Here is an 18,294-nt window from a genome sequence, read left to right on the forward strand (position 1 = left end):
CGCTGGGATGAAAGCAGCCGACGGCGACCCTCTGCTGTTGCCCGCACGGTCCCTCCCAGCTGCCTGGTGCCTTTCTCGCCCTCCCACGCGTCGCTCTGCCCACCTGGGTTTTTTTGGTCTCCTCCACTCTACGCAGCCGCAGACAGGCGAGTGCTGCTGCGCTCGGCAGTTTTAGGTTCCCCAGCCAGCAACAGAGGGGAACGAAGGGGATGAACTGTAAGAGAGAAGAGCGCGTGAAGTCCTTGGCCTCAGCTTCGTTAGGGTACAAACTCCTGAGTTTCAGAGGCTCCTCGTCGCCCCCTGTGCAGACACTTCCACCCAGCTGATTCCTACATCATCTTCCTCGTGTGAAAACAGAAGAAACAACATTTTCCTTTTCAATATAATTAGGGATTTAATGTCATTATTAATAATTAATTTGTTGTTTAGATTTAGTTGCCTACTGAAGTCCGTGTACTGTTAAATTGTCGCCTTTCTGCAAGCGGTGCAGACCGTGCTCTTTCTTCATAAAGCTTCTAACTCCACATCCCAACCGAGCCCAGTTGCTCCCCTCCAGCAGACTGACCGCAAGGGCTGCTGTGCAGCACAGAAAGGGTTAAATCCCGCTGGAGACCTGCTACTTCCCTCCCTGCTTTCCCTCGAACTCCTTCACGCCTCTGTTCTCATTTCTGAAACCGCTACATGGGAGCCTCCGCAAGCCTTTTAACCTCTGGGCAGCTCTTTCGTTTCCATCGCCTTCAGGCCACTGCCCAATCTCCTTGTCTTATTTTAATTTTAAAAACAAATCTGCATTTGTCCTGAGTATCAGTCAGCTCCTGGTGTAATGACTGAAAGAACCTTTTGGTTCACCCTCCTCTCCTTTCTATGGGGCGTCCAAATTGGTCAAATGTCTGGAAATCTTATTTTTCCTTTACTTGGCCTGACTCCTATTTCATCACCTGAAAACAAGTCAAATCACCCCAAACTGGTGGCTATTACGCTAAACTATCATGCTGTCTGATCTCAGGCAGAAAAGCAAAATAAATCTCTCTCTGTGTCAGAAACTCAGCATAATTTAGCTGACACAATACCCCTGCCAAATTACTCCAGCAGACGGGCTCAGTTATAGCTGTCTCGATGTCCAAATAATCCAAAGTCTCTTCCTCAACCTTCTCATATGTGCCTCTTGTAAAGACTTGGCCCCCACCATGCGTCCTGTGGAGTGAAAGGCAGGGCACGGCAATAGTTAAATATAGTTCAAGGCGTCTGCCTCCAAACACGCCACAGCATTCGGTTTAGAGCAGATGGAGAAGGCAGTTAAATGCTAAATGGTCTCCGCTCTGCCTCATCGTTCACCGATGTGGCAAAACTTTTATTATACAATATTTTTTCTTTTTTTGCTCTCCACCGTCTTTCTTCCTGGCTTTTCCAGTGGTGTGCTATGAGGGAGGCAGACACAGGCAGCAAACAAGGTGGGGGAAACGCTCTGAAGCTTAATTAGCATCACCAGATCTCACCTAAAACATTCCCCACAGAAAGCAGGAAAATGTTGATCTTCATTTCCCCGGCTGCGCAACATGGCAAACACTCCGGGAAACGGTGCTTTTCCCCCACTCACTCCCGCTGCGACCCCCTGTATCCCAACGGATGCCTGCAGGTTGTAGTGGGAGAATTATATCCACTATTTGCAGGTTACTTGGAATCAAAGGAAAGGAAAGGAAAGGAAAGGAAAGGAAAGGAGAAGAGAAGAGAAGAGAAGAGAAGAGAAGAGAAGAGAAGAGAAGAGAAGAGAAGAGAAGAGAAGAGAAGAGAAGAGAAGAGAAGAGAAAGAAAAGAAAAGAAAAGAAAAGAAAAGAAAAGAAAAGAAAAGAAAAGAAAAGAAAAGAAAAGAAAAGAAAAGAAAAGAAAAGAAAAGAAAAGAAAAGACCTAGAGAGAACCAAGTTCTCCTTCGCTTTATCTGCTCTGATAACAGCTATCGCACCGAGTCTATCGCAAGCCCTACGGGCACTCGCCAAAATGCATAACTCCACCAACCTGCTAAGGTGGTCAAGAGAAAGGAGAAGGGCGTTTGATAGGAACTAACTTTTCTTTGCCAGCCTCAGCACCGAGCACTATCAGCACCCTTTATAAAGAATTGTATCTGCTGCGGGTTGATAATGGTGAGCAGGGGCTTTCATTGGTATAGGAAGTAATCTCGTTGACCTTCAGCGGAGAATAAGGTATAAAAACCAAAGTGATTTTCTTGGGCGACTGTTTGGGCACCGGTTGAATTTCTTAGTTTCTGAGGAGGCCGTGTTTTGGGGAAATTTTGTGAGAAAATGGCAACTTTAAACGAAAAAAAGACCTGCAGCGAGCGGATGGAAAATTTCCGTCGTTTTGTCTGGAATCCAGAAACAAAGCTCTTTATGGGAAGGACCTTAATTAACTGGGGTAGGTTTTCACACACGAGAGTCTTCTCTTCCTTCTGATATACTTAAAAATCTTGGGGGTGGTGGGGCATCCTAACGAATGGGACGTGATGTGGTGGCAGATGTGCTGTAATTGTTGAAGACATCAGTTCTCATAGGTGCTCCTGGGCCCCTTTTAGGGCGGCCCTGTACGCTGAGTCAGTATTAGATCCAAACTTTGATCCAAGTAGTTCCTGCAAATATAAGAAGCCTTTAAACTGATTTTGGACCAAATATATCAAAAGGCCAAAACATTAACACATTAACAATTAACTTATGACTCGCTAAGGGGGGTGGTTACAGTGTGATTCTGACACTGCTGGCTATAGGGGGTTCTGGTATGCGGAGAATTTTGTTTAGTCAGTGGGTTTTGTCCAATTCTCTGGCAACACATTTTGCTTCTCCAAAATTCCTCTCTAAATTATTGTCTGCTCAGTAGATCTTCTTTTTTTATCACCGCGTGCTAATGCAAACTTGTGTCTACGATGACGATGTGTTCGTTCTGGGAAGGGCAGCCCTGGCCATTGCAAGGAACGTCCCTGCTCTTCCCGGTAGCCGCAAGTTTCCGGATGATTTTTTTTTTCTGCCGTGAAGCCTGTGGGTGTAGCTTATTAGCCATTCTTAAAACCATGATTTTACAGAAAATCAAACCGAAATGTGAACCTTTTCACTTTGGAGAGAAGAAGGTGCTATGAGGCGCTGATGATTATAGTGAGCGGTTTCTGACGGCACCCCCAAAATTCTCACCGGCTGCTTGTAGGGCACCGGCCGCCTGTAAGACACATTCTGTGCACGCAGACAGCAACACAGCATCGTTCTACCTCTCACACCAGAATAACATTGTGAGATGACACATTTTGCTGAAGGTGATTTCAGATGTAAAAGGCAGTGAGGCGATAACAGGTCTGAAATCAACACACCTGAAATGCTGGCATCTGTCATCCAAATAACACAGGGAGCAACTTGGTTTTGTCGAAGAAATACCTCGGCTGTGCTGCTTAGTCCGTGTGTAATGACCAGACAAATTGTCTTAATATGTGAAGTGACTTCAAGAAGCCACACAATCTTTTAAGCTTTAAATAATTTGAGCTCAGCACCAACTACTTCAAAAATCCTTGTAAAACTGAACAAATTTACAGCCAAATTTTTCTAGAAGAATATTCTTTCGAGTGTAGAGAAAAAGATCCAAAAAACCCAAGTCCCTTTGCAGGGAAAAACCTCCCTGGGGCCAAGGGCAGAAAGGAGATGGCCGCTGCTGCTGGGACGGTCCTGGCTGCGGAGGGATCAGTGCACTGCCTTGCTCGAAAAATGAGATTTTTGCCCTCATTTTTTTTCCACAGTGTGGATCAGCCTGTACTACCTGGCTTTCTACGTGGTGATGTCGGGGCTGTTCGCGCTCTCCATTTATTCTTTAATGAAGACAGTGAATCCGTACGAGCCGGATTACCAGGACCAGCTGAAATCCCCAGGTACCGCCAGGGCCCCCCTGCTGCTGCCCCGGGGGGAGTTAAACCCCCCCAGACCCCCACAGCAGCTGCGTGGGGCTGGGCTGGGCTGAGAGGCATCAGCACAGCCTCTCACTTTTATATATGTATATATTTTTATATATGAAGATATACCTCCTCTCCCCACAGGCAGGGGTCAGCCCCTGGGGAAACCCTGGTTTTTGCTTCAGCCCCCCCAGCACCCCAGAGGATTTTGGGGTGCCTGGCATGATGGAGAGGTGCTGGGGCGAGCAGCCTGGGGTGGGTATTTCCACGCCGGCCAGCAGCATGGAAAGTCCCTGGGAGAGCAGGAATCCCTCCCCCTGGGATATGTTGTGCCAGCGGCCAAGCAAGTAAAAATAAAACAAAGAGATTTGGGATTAGAAATAAAGATTTGTGGGACACTAAGTGAGACGGGAGGGACAAGACAGCATCAGCGAGAGATGATCAGTACATACTGCTAAAACTTCACCCCCCCCAATGGCTTGTTTTTACAAGCAGTGGGAAAGAAAAAGGGACTTTTTCAAAGCTGTAGTCCTAAAAATTATTCTGTCTGACCATTGCTGAATTTTGAAGTTTTGTTTCCCAATATTCAGTAAGCTTGATGTTTGCTGGCAAAATTATTCCTGTAAAATATTAAGCGTGGCTTTGTCAAAAGCTGTTTCTCACGCTGCAGCACAATCTGTTTCTTTAACCTGACACAACCATTATAACTGTTATTTTTAACAAGTCCTGGGGAAATCCAGTGCAATTGCTGGAATGATTTTGCAAGCTGCTCTGATAACAGCACAAATATACATGAAGAGTTTAGCAGTAGCAGAGGCTTCAGGTTTTTTGGTTGAACAACTCAGAGCTGAGACGGTTTCCATACGTGGTTAAATCCTCCCCAGCAAAGCCTGGGGATCTCCCACACCTACATAATGAATCTTGATGCAACATAATCGCTATTGTCAATTTAAATTAAAAAATCTGTGCCTGGCACCTCTCCTCTGCTTTGCCTTCCCTTTTCTTCCCCCACGAAGGTGTAACATTACGACCCGACGTTTATGGGGATAGAGGACTACAAATTTATTACAACGTATCCGACAACAAAACCTGGGAAGGTTTAGTGACAACTCTTCGGACTTTTCTGACAGGTAAAAATGAGGTTTCCTGCATAATATTGAAGGAACGTGCTGTCGCTTCTCCCTTACTGGGTCCGAGGACCTTAAGTCAGTGTTTCCATTTCTATGTGTCCTTCTGAAATCAGAGATTTTGAGTGGAAAATGCATCTTCTGAAAGGGACGAGCAAATCACCCCATGAATCTATAAATCCAGCACACGTAAATGTGTCTATTAAAGCAGAGCCCTGCTTCAGAGCTTTTAGGGTTTGTTTTTTTTAATACTGAATAGCCTTAATAAAATAGGTTAATAAAAATTTGAAGGAAGAGGGTAAAAAGGGTCTTCAAAACTAGTCTCATCTAAACTAATCTAATACTGTCCGTGACCATAAATTTCAGTGTCATAGTAAGTCTTGTGAAGCTGTTGCATAGTGTCATCGGAGAGTATAGTCCCAGTAGGTTAGGTGCTCCATTTGCCTGTTCATATCCGAATACATTTATATTCCTTGCAAGACTTAATATCATAGTTCTGTGTTTCTCGTACATGTTGAGAAAAATTATATTTGAAATGGACTTTCTATGGAGGTATCAACCCAAATTGCCAGCCTTAACTGAATTTGATCTCATTTTTTGCTTTGCCTGGGTATTCTAAAAAAAAAACCAACCCACCACCAAGCCCACCCAAACAATTTAAGCTTTCCTCGTTCCATCTAATTGCCACTTCACTTGCAGTACAGTTTCCCATGGTGTAACCTCCAGCCTGATATCAGGATGTATAATTTATATCTGAAAAACTTCAGCGGGGAATTTTTCTTTCTTCCTTCACACATCTAGCATATACGCCAGCTGCTCAGCGCCCGAACATCAACTGCACCAGCGACACATACTTCATCCAGGACACCTTTGATGGCCCAAATAAAACAAAACTATCCTGCAAATTTACCTCAGATATGCTTCAAAACTGCTCCGGCATCACAGATCCTACCTTTGGATTTCCAGAAGGAAAACCTTGTTTTATTATAAAAATGAACAGGGTAAGTACAAGCTCAGGGTGCTGAGCAGGAAAGAATTCACCGAGAAACCCCCAGTCGCTGGAGTCTCTGTTGGGCAGCTGCTCTGTCGTCCGCTGCCACGGGCTCTAATCTCTGCTTTCTACTGGGAAGACAAATTCGTGTGCTTTTCCTCAGAGACCTCCAGAGTCACCAGAGAAATAGTGAGACTTGGTCACCACCCCGAAGGACGTAACGTAGGGTAAAGCGATCTCTAAACCGACTCTCTAAAGCTCTGGGGTTTGCTGAGTTTTGTCAGCGTCTCTGTAGCGCTCTTGTCTGACGAACCAGTACGTAGACCAGTTTCTCTTCTGCCACACTGCGATCCTGTGCCTTCAGCTAAGGCGTTAAGATGTGACAGTAACTGAAGTGATTTCAGAGAGGTGATACTTGCACACCTTATTTCTCCAGGCTGCAAAGAAAACCTTTAGCAGAACCTGTAAAAACAAAATTCAAACCTGATGGATACAACTTTTTTTTTTTTTTTTGAGAGGAAAAAGGGCATCTTCCATGCTTCCTTTAATTTTTTCAGGACATAGACAAAGGCATAGGCATTTTATTTTTGTTTTCAGGTAAGATTCTGAGCCTTCTAGTTCAATTTTAGTACAAAGGGAAGAGCTCATATTCTCCACTGGTTCCTGACAAACAAAATCACTTCATTTTTGGTTGGGCTTGCACCCTAGACTTGGGCAATGAACGTTTTTAAGAATCTGTGCAAGGTCCAGCTGTGAGAGGAGAGTTGTGCCCCTGATTTTGGCAGGTGAAACACAGGTTTTTTTCCCCATAAAGTCTTTGCCTCCATCAGCAAGGCTGCACGCCAGCCCCACAGGGGAAAGGTGCACGGGTAGTGCTTGGGGGGCTTCACCTCCTTCCACCTTTGCTGCTACAGAAAGTGACCCCACTATTTTTGTAGGATCAGACAGGTCCAAGAGTTTCTGCCAAAGGTTTTGTACCAAGGCATTTGATGAAAAGCACAGGGATTCAGGTTTTCCTTTATTTTCACGCCACTAGCTGTTTTAAGAGACTCCCGGCTGAGAGCAGGCGGTACAGGCAGGCAAATGAGCCGGGCTTGCCAGGAGGTGCCTGCCTGCTGTGCCCACGCCGGGCAGCACGGAGTCCTGTTTCTTAAATACCCAGCCACGACACCTTTTCACCCAGGTACATGAGATGAGGTGATCCGTTTGCCTCACACGGAAACACATTTAAGCAGCATCTGAAGCTCCGTTCATCATTTGCTTGGTTTTATCTCAAAACAATTCCCAAGATGACCAAATATGTGTTTTCTATTTCAGATTATCAAATTTTTCCCTGGCAACGGCACCGCACCAAGAGTGGACTGCACATATGTAGTAAGTGTATGAGGTCCGAGTCTCAAAAACTTCAAGCGCTGCAGTTCCTCTAGCACGTGACGTGCGGTTACAACCAGAAAGATTACCCTGCAGCTCTGGAAACCAGATCATTCTGGCCAAATACTGGGAATATTCTCAGTTCTGTGCAATTTCTTGCACCAGCAGATATCCTGAGAACAACAAAAAAAAGTTTACTTTCTTTTAAAACCCCTGAAAAAATTACTTTTCAGTGCTGCAGAGAACATTTGCTCCCGCTAGTCAAGCTGACACATCAGAGCAGCTCCTTCAGGCGCTCTGCACGTTCCAGCACGTCCCCATTCACTGAACTCACAACTGCTAGAAAAGAACACTTGCCCATTTTTCTTGGCAATAGTAACAGCAGGAGATTTCCACTTTTATTTGAAAACTAAAAATAAGGCCAGCGCTAACCAGACTGCTGAATTTGAGTTTTAATACAGACCGCACAGCTTTTAGCAGCAGTGAAACACTTGCCAACAGAGCTGCTTTCTTGCTTTACAAACAGGGTGACGAGACTCGCCCGCTGGAGGTGGACTACTACCCCGTGAACGGCACCTTCAACCTGCACTACTTCCCCTACTACGGAAAAAAGTCACAGGTGGGTGGCTGCTCATGTATTTCAATATCATTTTTCTTCTTTATCTTTGTACCAGGTGAAACGGATGGGGCATCTCTGCAATCCTGAGAGAACTGTAGAGAAGGCTAATTTTAAGACTTTATTTTTAAAGGGGTAGTGTAAAATTAAAGTACTTTTCTTCTTCCCTCCTAGCCCAGCTACAGCAATCCTTTGGTAGCTGTGAAATTTCTCAACATTACGAGGAATGTAGAACTTAAAATTGTGTGCAAAATCATTGCAGCTGGAATTACCTTTGATAATGTTCATGATCCGTATGAAGGAAAAGTGGAATTTAAACTGAAAATAGAAGACTGAGCGGCAACGGAGACACTTCTGAAATACACGTGTGAAGAGTGACTTACCTATTATCACATTCATCTGTATTTATTTTCTATGATTTCCATACAAATTTATGCAAATTGCAGCACAAAGAGACATTTTCTACTGACAGATGACCCACACAGCTAAAAATCAAGATACCACTCTCAGTGCGTGAAGGAGAAGAGGACTATCTCGATGTACATAGCTTACTATTCCGAGGTGACTGTATGCTGCTGCTGTCGTGCAAGTCTTTGTAAAAACCAAATTTCCTCCCAACTGTGCAGCTGCGGCTTCAAAGAAAATAAGCATAGGATCAAAATGTCATTTTCAGTCACTTTCCACACGAGAACCAATAATTGATGTATGATACTAAATCTTGGATCTTGAGAAACAGATAGTTAGAAAAAGAAACCAATTTCAAACAATACTTTGAAATACTAGCAAGCAATGTAATTCTCAATCTCTCTTCTGTGAGATGTATAAATTATAAAAGTATATTAAAATTATCTGTATCAGTGTGTCGGGTTTTTGTACTAGTCAGCCAAGTCAGATTTTTTTAGTTGATGAATCACTGACTGCAAAAGAAGTGAACGTGAAATCTGTCCTCTAGCTTACAGACTTTATTGTACCACTTACAACTTCTGTATGTGTATAACTTAATAAAAATGACCAGTAAGACTGTAACATCCAGTTACATTCAGGAGAACTGTGTTCATTTAGCTATTAGTTTTTCGGGTTTTTTCCCCAGTAGAATAGCCCTATATTGCAATGATGAGTTTTGGGTTACTTCGAATGATCTGGAAGATGCTGAAGTAACACTAAATCCTTAAGTGAATTTGAAATTTGAGAAGTTTAACTCTACCACATACAATACAAATAGACAGGATTGCTCTGTCTGTATAGTATGTTTACATTAGATGAAGTCCAGGATGCTTCAGCCAGAGAATAAACATTGCACAGAAAAAAGATATTCAAGAGAAGAAATCATTTTACATCTTCACTGTCTGGACATTTTAGGAAGTGGAAAGAGGTAACAGGTCAACCTCCTTTACTACAGTGACACTCAGCCAGCTTGCAGAAAGAAATCAGTTGGAGGGGAGTATTTCCCCTTCGAAACCACAAATGGAATTTGAGCCTTTCTTAGAAAAACTGGGCATTCTGCATTTCAGAAACAATAAGAAAATGCATCCTCATACAAGAATTTATCCCCCCCCAGCCTTTCCTATTTCAATTTTTACAGTGGGACTTTGCCTCTCTTCTAAGAGACTGAACAAAAATCAATTTTATATCCTTATTGGAACAAAGGTCTCCCCCGGGCATCTTTCCAAAATAATATGGAAAACAATGAAATAATAAAATAGTTTTGATAACAAGATAGTAATTCATGCTCAAAAGTAACTTAAGGTTGTCTATAAACACAACGTTTAAATATTGCCAAGAAAACCAAGAACTCTTCCCTTAGTGTCTCTAACATAGGCAGGTTCTCCGCTTGGCTGTATTTGATTTAGCGTCTATGGTTTGCATGTTTGAATCGGGCAATGCAGTATTACAGGCTCATATTTTAGTCAGCACTATGGCGCAACACAGGAAGATGCTGACATTTCCCACGGGCTGGGTACCTGCACAGCCGCAGCGTAGGATGATGGCCTAGACTGACCTTACAAAAAGACCTTTGATAGGATAAATACCTTGAAAGGAAAGATCGAAGTGTCCCCGTGTTGACCAAAGGATGATGCGCTCTGAGGTTAAAAAAAAGGGTATGCAGGTCCACCACATCTGATTCTTTTAAGTACAAAGATTCACCCTGAATTTAGATTTCTCTGTAACTTTTAGCCATCTGAGATTAATCTCTTTCTTTACTGGAATTACAAATAATAATATTAATACAGAGCAAGGTTTATGGCTAGTGTAGCCAAAGCAGAAAAGCGCTGTGAAAGCTCTGAGTGTATTAACCTGGGTATAGTTAGTATTAGCTTGCCTGGAACCCAAATATAAGCACATTTAAATAGCAGCACCACCAGCATGCAAGTATTTTGTAATACTGTGATGGCACAGCCCAACACGATATACGAGCATTTCATGTCATGAGCGACGTAACCATCATAGCAGCAAAGACAGGCTTGCACAGTTGCACTTTGGAGACATCCAAGCGACAGAAGTTACAAGATAAAAAGCAGAATTAGCAGAGGGGAAGGAAAACAGGCAGGGCATCCTGCCCAAGGCATAAGAGGGGTGACTGGCAAAAGCAAAACCAAGTTAAGGAGCAGCTGAAAGCCCCCTTTAGCTGGTGTGCATGTGTGTGGTGTTAAATGAGTTCAGTAGTTTTGTTTTCAGGTTTAAAACTCCAGTTCCTTGAGAGAGAGACATACACACACATGCAAGAACATATATATAATATACATAAATTCAGTTGCAACATTCGAGACATTTGATTAGACCGAACAATATAACCGGGAAAAAGTTGTCAGGCTACATGGGTTTTTGGTTAGGGAGCTGAAGCAGCATATTTAAGAACTAAATACAAGTAAAACCAAATTCCTGAGTTTAATGAGATGTTGATGAACTCAGACATGTCAGAGAAAGCAGGTAGCCCCCGTCTCTGGAGCAGAGGAGCGGGCAGCAGGCATTTCCAGAGGAGACAACTGGGTGGCTGTCAGCGCCAGACTCTGCCATGGAGAGGTTAGCCAGAAGAGGCGTAGGGAAGGTAATAACATGCCATGAAACTAGTCTCATTGACGCCACGATTTTTTATATCCAATAAATTTTAGTTTCCAGACTTATCCCTTCGAGGTGTTAAATAAAACCCCTGGAGATCAGCGCTGAGAGAACAGAAACATGGCAGTTGCTTTGAGATGTATCTTCCCCTCGGCACCTCCACCTATTCTTATGACTACGTGTACGACTGGTAAAGCCAGCAATTTAAGTGCAAAGTCCTAATGTCTATTATTAAAAACAATGAAGAAAAATTAACAGAGTGCAGAAAAATACTGAACGCAAGCTCCTTGGTGCCTAAAGGATTTTTTGTGCTACGACTGAGACTACAGCAAGTTCAAAACGTTTGCCCTCTACCTTTCAAAATCGCTAAATACTACATATTAATAATTAAGTCTTCGCTTGGTCTCACATGATGTCATTGCTATTGCACTTGGGAATTCCTCTCATCATTTCATATAACTGGTTTTAATCTCTCTTACCTGTGATAAAAGTCAGGCAGTGATTGATTCTGCAGCAAATAAAGCTGTCCAACCATGTGCTGCTTTCCATAACTGGATGTAAAGTAACAGCTGTATCAGTAATACTTGCAGAAAATATTTGATGCTTTGCACGTATACTCCCTTCACAAGCTTCATCTTTCAGATACAAAAGTTCAAGCTCAAACAAGATTATCTTGCTTAACACAATGTAAAAATGCACGTGAAGGAACAGGTGTCCCTTTCCTCAATTTCATTTGAAAAACTCTCTCACTGGGGAGAAATACTTTTCACTTTTGTTCTCTCTCAATTCCTTGATACCAGCGTGAGAACAACAGATGCACAGCACTTCTCGTTAAACGTAGAAACTGGGCTGAGAATTCCCTTTTTAGGCTCCCACTTGCTCTAAAATGAGAAGGAACTGAATTCCGGAAACACTTGGGACAACGTGCTTCATCATTAATGTCTGTACTTATGTGAAGTCCTACTATTACCAATGTGGGAATTCTATCATTTCAATCAAAATACATTCCAGAGGTTTATCAACATCTTTATCAACTGCATAACTAATTTTAATTATTCTGATTTCAAGTCCTTGAATATCATGCCACTTTTCTCTCCTACATAGATAAGCCTTTTAAAATGTTATCTTTTTGTGTGACCTGACATAAATCCAGTACTTCCTCTTCTTTCTTATAAAGCAAAATACGAGTTCCCTTAGATCTCTTACTAAAAGATCTTGACATTAGGTATCAAATATCCAGGGGAAGAGCTTTTTTCTGAGTCTCTCCCCATTTTTCCAACACCCTTTTTAAATGACAGTGCTGCAAATTATTGGCCTGGCTGTATGTATTCAGATGTAAAATCACTTTCCAATCCGTTATTAGTTTTACCTATATATCCAACATCAGAGTAGCTAGCTCCTTAAAACACCACGTACGAGACTCACATGCAGTTCTTGCCCACCTCAACACCCAGATCATTTTTAGCATTTCACCACATTTTCAGCACAATCTTACCTCCTACAAGTGTAGCTGGAATTCTTTGTTCAAATCATGTAGTTTAATGACAACTTTTTTTGGCCATGTCCTGCTTTCCAAGCAACCCCCACTAATCTGTCCTTTTCACTGTTTAGTTCTTTTCTAACCAGTATCACAATTTTTAAAAATTTTATTTTCCTCTGGGTTGGGTTAAAGAAAACATTAAACATAAGTACAATCTTACTTGATGCAGCCGTTCAGTCAGTGATAATGCCACAAGACCTATTTTTGATTCAGTATTTAACAGCGCATAACCCTTTAACATACAATATGATGATATTGTAAAACATGCGTTTAAAAATCAGAACACAATGAAACACAGAAGGCTTGAAGATGCTGAAATACACCCAATCATTTCCCTAATCAGCTAAAAAGTTGCAATCTGCTACCACCCTCATTTGATAAGACCTATTCTGTACTTTATCATTAATTTTATAATTAACTTTCCAGATTTTTAATTGTCTTTTAGCTGTTTCCTTAATCAGTTTTTCTAATAAGAGGTTCAGGGCTGATCTTAAACTGTCTAGACCACATTTAGACGGGACTTCCTCACATCACTTTGAAAACTGGCACTCTAGCATTTATTTTAGTTTACAAGAATTTACTCACAATTTCAAGGTTCATTAAAGATCACCATCAGAAATGCAGAGATCCACTCTCTACCTAGCATAAAGTACCTGGGTTGCCTGTTGTAAGAGTGAAGCTTTAAGTATGTACCATTGCATTTAACAAATTCTCTCAAGTTTACCTAATAAAAGAACAGGAACCTTGCCCAAAGCCTGCAACTCTGCTGTCTTTTAACATGCTACAATGCAGCAGAAACTTTCCATTCCGCTCTGACCAGCCCTCCAGACAGCTTAAGGCTGGCATCACTGCAATATTTACAGTGATGTACCATGATGTGTACACAGTGACATGTTACAAAAGAAGATCAAATCTTTGAGCCTAGGTTTGGATTTCAACCTCTTCAAAACATGCAAAAATTTAACAAGCAAAAGATGTGTTCACAGAACAAAGCAAAGCACTTGTAAAGAGATCATGCTGGTGGGTTTTGATCTCTTCCCTCTGCCCCATCAGGACATTCTGCCTTTATCACAGCGAAACTGTGAATCAATAATCATGATTTCCTCTGGTTAATGTTTCACTGCTTAGTGCTGACACACTTTGAGTATCTCTCTGGGGACAGCAGCTCTCCTACTATGAGAGAGGCAGGCGCAGCTAGGTGACAGCCATCACCATCCCAGATGAGAATTACCAGTGTAGGCAGATGTTGAAAGTAGGAAATGCCTGGTCATGTCTGTTGTTGCCCTTCTTTAGTCTGGTCTCAGCACCACCTGTACGGGCTATCTGGGAAAAATAGTTTATTATACTCTCTTTTCTACTGATGATCATTCCAGTAGTAATACATCAATGTTATTTTTTCCCCTCTTTCATTTTTTTTTTATATTAAAGTAACATCCAATTTTCAGATTTCCCATTAATGTGAAAATTTCACAACCCGTGTATTTGCTGATAAAGAAATGAAGAGATTTATCTTGTGACAGTCACCTCCTTCCATGAACAATTTACTAAATTATCATCTTCAAGGGCTGGTACCCTATCAGCCCCATTTATTTTTTCTTCTCTGCAATAGTTGCCTTTTGTTGAAGGGTTTAAAAAAAAAAAATTCCAAAGTCATAATTGCTTTTCTTTAGTTAAGACAAGCAAATTCCTACAAGACAAGCAAACCAGCTTACTTTTGAAACAAACAACTCAACAAATCCTTCTTAACTTGTTAGACACATCAAAATAGAGAGACAGCCTTTCAAAGCTCAGTATCACTTTAGAAAAACAGTAAAAGATGCACACTGTTCCCAGGGTTTATCTGCAGGACCATTTCAGAGATATACACACACACACACTTTACAACTTTTCCTCTTCTTCAGATCACAAAAAAGTGCTGACAATGAAAGGAGTAACAACACATCTCTTCCCCGTCATTTTTCCCCAAACTGAGCCCTTACTACCATTCTCATTACCTTTACCATCATTTCATCTTTCTTAAACTGAAATCTACTATCTCCTTAGAGTATTTTCTATTTCCACAGATTTACTCAACAATTTCCTGTCCATGATTTCCTCTTCCATCCTGTTTCTGCTTTTGATCTTTCTTTCCACCCATACATGTGGTACCACCCTTTTCAGACATCAGAACCATAAAGTTTTAAGTTATCTCCCACCTTCCAGTTCCTTTCATGCCATGCTTGACATTATCATGTTCTACATATTTTTCTGCTTTTTTTTAAATAAAGTTTCTACTAATAGTCCTCTTGTCTTCTCATTACCTTCTTCCCAACTTAGACCTTCTCTTTTTATGCCCCTCTGTTGAACCTAAGTTTCAATCTGTTCCTTCTCTTTTTTTTCCCTTCCCCTCCTCCTTCTCCTAAAGACTACGGCCAGGTAACTGCCTGAAATCCAGCAAGTAATTAACAAATCAATAGACTTTCTCTTGTTATTGATTGTTGCCTTTACTAGAAAGCTCTCTGGAAACAAAGGTAATATAGATTCATTCCCCCAAAGCACTCCAATGCTGCTTGTTTTAAACTCTCAAATTCCATTTCCGAGATTCATCAGCTATCAAAAGCAAAGTACCCTCTTTTGAAATGTATGTTTTGCCACACCTTCACTCACACCTTGACCTTGTCCGATCTCAGGTCTACTTCACTGTTAAGAACCAGAAGGAAACTGTCAGATGCATTCAGCCTTCCCTACCCAACATCCCTGTATTCACTCTTTGCAGCTAAATCCTGGATCATACACTGGAGATTCAGAACATAAGGGAAAACTGGAATAACCCCCATGGACTGTCAAAAGGTCCTTGATAACTACTGTTGGGCTCTGCAGATAACACTGCTGCTCAACATCAAAGATAATTTGAATCAGCTGTCTCAAATGCGACATTAGCACAGCAAAGAATGACATCTTCAGTGAGAAGTAAAGCGTTCAATTAGCCTGCCCAAAATGGTTTTCCCAGCCCACAAAATTAAGTAATGTGCTTGGTTCACTCGTATTACAAGGTTTGATACAATTAGAAAACATTCAGTGAGTATCAACTGCTCTGTAGTAAGCACCCCCACCCCCTTACCACAAAAGATTTGTCAAGACATAATCTCTCAGAGAAAAAAAACCAAACACGTAACACACTTCATATTTACCACAGGGTTTAAGTGCCTGCAGGAGCCCTTACCACAGACAGAACAGTTATTAGACTGTAAGTTGTCTTTGCAACAACTCCCTGGAGTTTGTGGAAGCAACAAATCCTGACTCTGATTGCAGCCTGCAGAGTGACTGAGCCAGTTCAGTAACCTGCGCCTTCAGGGGAGAGCAGAGGATGTCATCTAACAAAAGGTTTAAGGTGGAAATAGATGAAGACCTGTTTTGAGGACATGGGAATGTATGATGGAAAGCCAGGATTGAGGAATACGGGATGAAAAGTTAGGACAGTAAGCGTGGGATTTTTAACAGAGAAGCTTGATTGAAGTACTAAGATTGGCCTGACATGCTGAGGACCAATGTGACTGAAATAAGACAACGTGAAAGAAGAGAGTATAAAGGGTATTGGTTTTTGCATTGTAAGTTACTGAGAGCTATAAGGACAAATTACTAAATCAAAGCAAAAAATCTGGGCCCTCTATAGTGTAGATGCAGTATCCTGAGACAGTTAATTCCAGGTCTTGTGATGAGAGGAAGTGAAATGTTCTAAAATAAGCCTAAAATTAGAAAAACCACAGAGCTTGTTAAAAATGCCCATGCGCGTTTTATTAATAAAAACTAACAGTGCCAAGGTTAAACAAGTCAAACAATTATAGTCTCTTTATATTCCATAAAATATTACAGAAAAGTTTATTTGTGTTTCAATAAAAAGACTACTGTCTTAGAATAGGCAGCTGACAGTATTTGTGCAGTTAATTGTTTGTGAATAAATTTAAAAAGACTACCACCTGCCCTGAAATTCCTTTTATAAAAATGAACTATTAAAAATGATTGACAAATTTTGAGTTAAAAAACTTAAAACATTCTCTATATTTAATTTCAACTTTATAATAGATTACAGGAAGATGCTTATGAAACAAATACAAACATTTGTTTCAGTACATGTCTTTATATGATAGACTTATAAGTATGTAAACAACTATATAATAAAAAGTTTCCAAAGTCTGCCTGTAAGAAATCAGGCAAATTTTACCATAAGCAATAAATCATTCCAAACCTTCAAGACATTTTATATAGCTGCACCAACTGGCAGTAAACATTTGCCAAAAACTTTGTAATTCATATGTCCCAACATACAGTGAAAAGTATATAAACTTGATGGAATCATAATGTTAGATATAATTTAAGGGAAAATAAGTTCACAACAACATTTCTGGAATTTAACATGTAAAAAAGTAGGACGTATCTTTCTTGTTTGGTTCTTTGGACACTGCGTGATTAACAAAAAACACTACTACATTAGCTCACTATCCCTCAAAAAGTGGCATAATCAAAATACACTCCAAATAAATTGCCATTCAGTGTATTAATTTTCCACAGAAGGACAGCATTTTATTTCTCAATGATGTGTCTACATTTTCTTTAGCAAACTTTGCAAGAACATTTGGGGCAAAATCCATTTTCCTTCAAGTAAAAAAAAAAACCAAACAAAAAACAACCAACAAACCAAAAACCCCTAAAACAAGAGTAAATAAAGGCTCTGCATTAACACACTGGTATCAAAAACACACATCCACACCACATTTAAAAATATCCTACATAAAACAATCCTTGTTTGCTTATCAGAGGTGCAATTTCTAAACTCAGAACTGCTTACCAATATTCTCCTTGAGGGATGGGGCAAAGTAATTTGAGACACTTCTCCCTAGAACAATTTATTCCTGAAGCTTGCTGAATTTTAACAAAAAAATAGTCTACAAGCAAAGGGCATCAGTCGTCATCATCATTTTCATTAAAATCATCATCGTCGTCATCGTCATCCCCAACATAAGAAACTGGTGTTTCAACTCTGGAGCCACTGTACTGAGATCCATTGGAACTTGTAGCCAACATCCCATCTCCACCATTGGAAAAATCACTGGGGGGAAAAAAAAGGAGGCCAGTTGGCATTGCTTAATGATTTTTCCCAGTTTACTGTGCTCTTAAATACAATCATATATCTATTCCATTCCTTTAACAAATCTGCCACTGCTACTTTATAAACTGTCTTTAATATACGCCTAAGTTGTTTCTCAAAAGCAGAAACAGTTGAAGCAATTTTGAAATGATTCTTAGTATGTTTCTTCCTTTAGGTTTAATATAAAGATTAAATCCTTTCACAGGCACCTTGAAGTATGCTTTCCAGGTTTCTTCTAAAGTACATTTAGTGTTAAGGCTACATAGCTATCTAAGCCCTTTAATATTTTTATGTAGCACTGGACACTTGCATCGCAAGTGAATCATGTCTTTCCAAAGCACTAATCTTGATTCAAAGATGTGGAAAATCAAGGAATTAATAGCTTCTCCTTAATTCTCTGTTATTACATGGTAAACTATCACTGCTACATGTGCTGCATTTTAAACTTGAAATTGTTTTCTTCTCATGATGCTTTTCTTTTCTAATTAAACAAAACAAAAAAAACCCCGAACAAAGAAAAATCAAACAATGTCTTCAGCATCTCATATTT

The 18,294-nt window shown here is 40.8% G+C and overlaps 2 protein-coding genes across 6 annotated transcripts in view; one reads left to right on the forward strand and one right to left on the reverse strand.

The window, feature by feature from the left end:
* Positions 1 to 2,298: 2,298 nt before the first annotated feature.
* On the forward strand, positions 2,299 to 8,551 carry ATP4B (ATPase H+/K+ transporting subunit beta). 2 transcript variants are annotated; one of them, XM_054805941.1, is made up of 7 exons: positions 2,299 to 2,410; positions 3,768 to 3,896; positions 4,934 to 5,047; positions 5,846 to 6,045; positions 7,353 to 7,409; positions 7,933 to 8,025; positions 8,197 to 8,551. In XM_054805941.1, exons 1-7 carry the CDS (start codon positions 2,299 to 2,301, stop codon positions 8,356 to 8,358), a joined length of 867 nt encoding a protein of 288 aa, XP_054661916.1. In that variant the 3' UTR covers positions 8,359 to 8,551. The 2 variants fall into 2 exon arrangements, with proteins under 2 accessions (XP_054661916.1, XP_054661925.1); XM_054805950.1 differs by having other exon boundaries at positions 7,353 to 7,406.
* Positions 8,552 to 16,368: 7,817 nt separating this feature from the next.
* Positions 16,369 to 18,294, reverse strand: part of TFDP1 (transcription factor Dp-1) — a 57,247-nt gene continuing 55,321 nt past the window's right edge. For all 4 annotated transcript variants that reach the window (XM_054838898.1, XM_054838895.1, XM_054838917.1 and 1 more), the window contains exon 12: positions 16,369 to 17,705. In XM_054838898.1, coding sequence (XP_054694873.1) covers positions 17,558 to 17,705 — 148 coding nt within the window. In that variant the 3' untranslated portion in view covers positions 16,369 to 17,557. The remainder of the gene's footprint in view (positions 17,706 to 18,294) is intronic.

This window comes from Grus americana, chromosome 1 (assembly GCF_028858705.1).
Source record: "Grus americana isolate bGruAme1 chromosome 1, bGruAme1.mat, whole genome shotgun sequence".
Classification (NCBI taxonomy): Eukaryota; Metazoa; Chordata; class Aves; order Gruiformes; family Gruidae; genus Grus; species Grus americana.

Excerpts from the sequence above, each read along its gene's own strand:
- ATP4B (XM_054805941.1), top strand. The coding sequence starts at position 2,299 with ATGGCAACTTTAAACGAAAAAAAGACCTGCAGCGAGCGGATGGAAAAT. Across the intron at positions 2,411-3,767 it reads AAGGACCTTAATTAACTGGG|TGTGGATCAGCCTGTACTAC; the intron begins GTAGGTTTTCAC and ends TTTTTTCCACAG. Across the intron at positions 5,048-5,845 it reads TCTTCGGACTTTTCTGACAG|CATATACGCCAGCTGCTCAG; the intron begins GTAAAAATGAGG and ends TCACACATCTAG.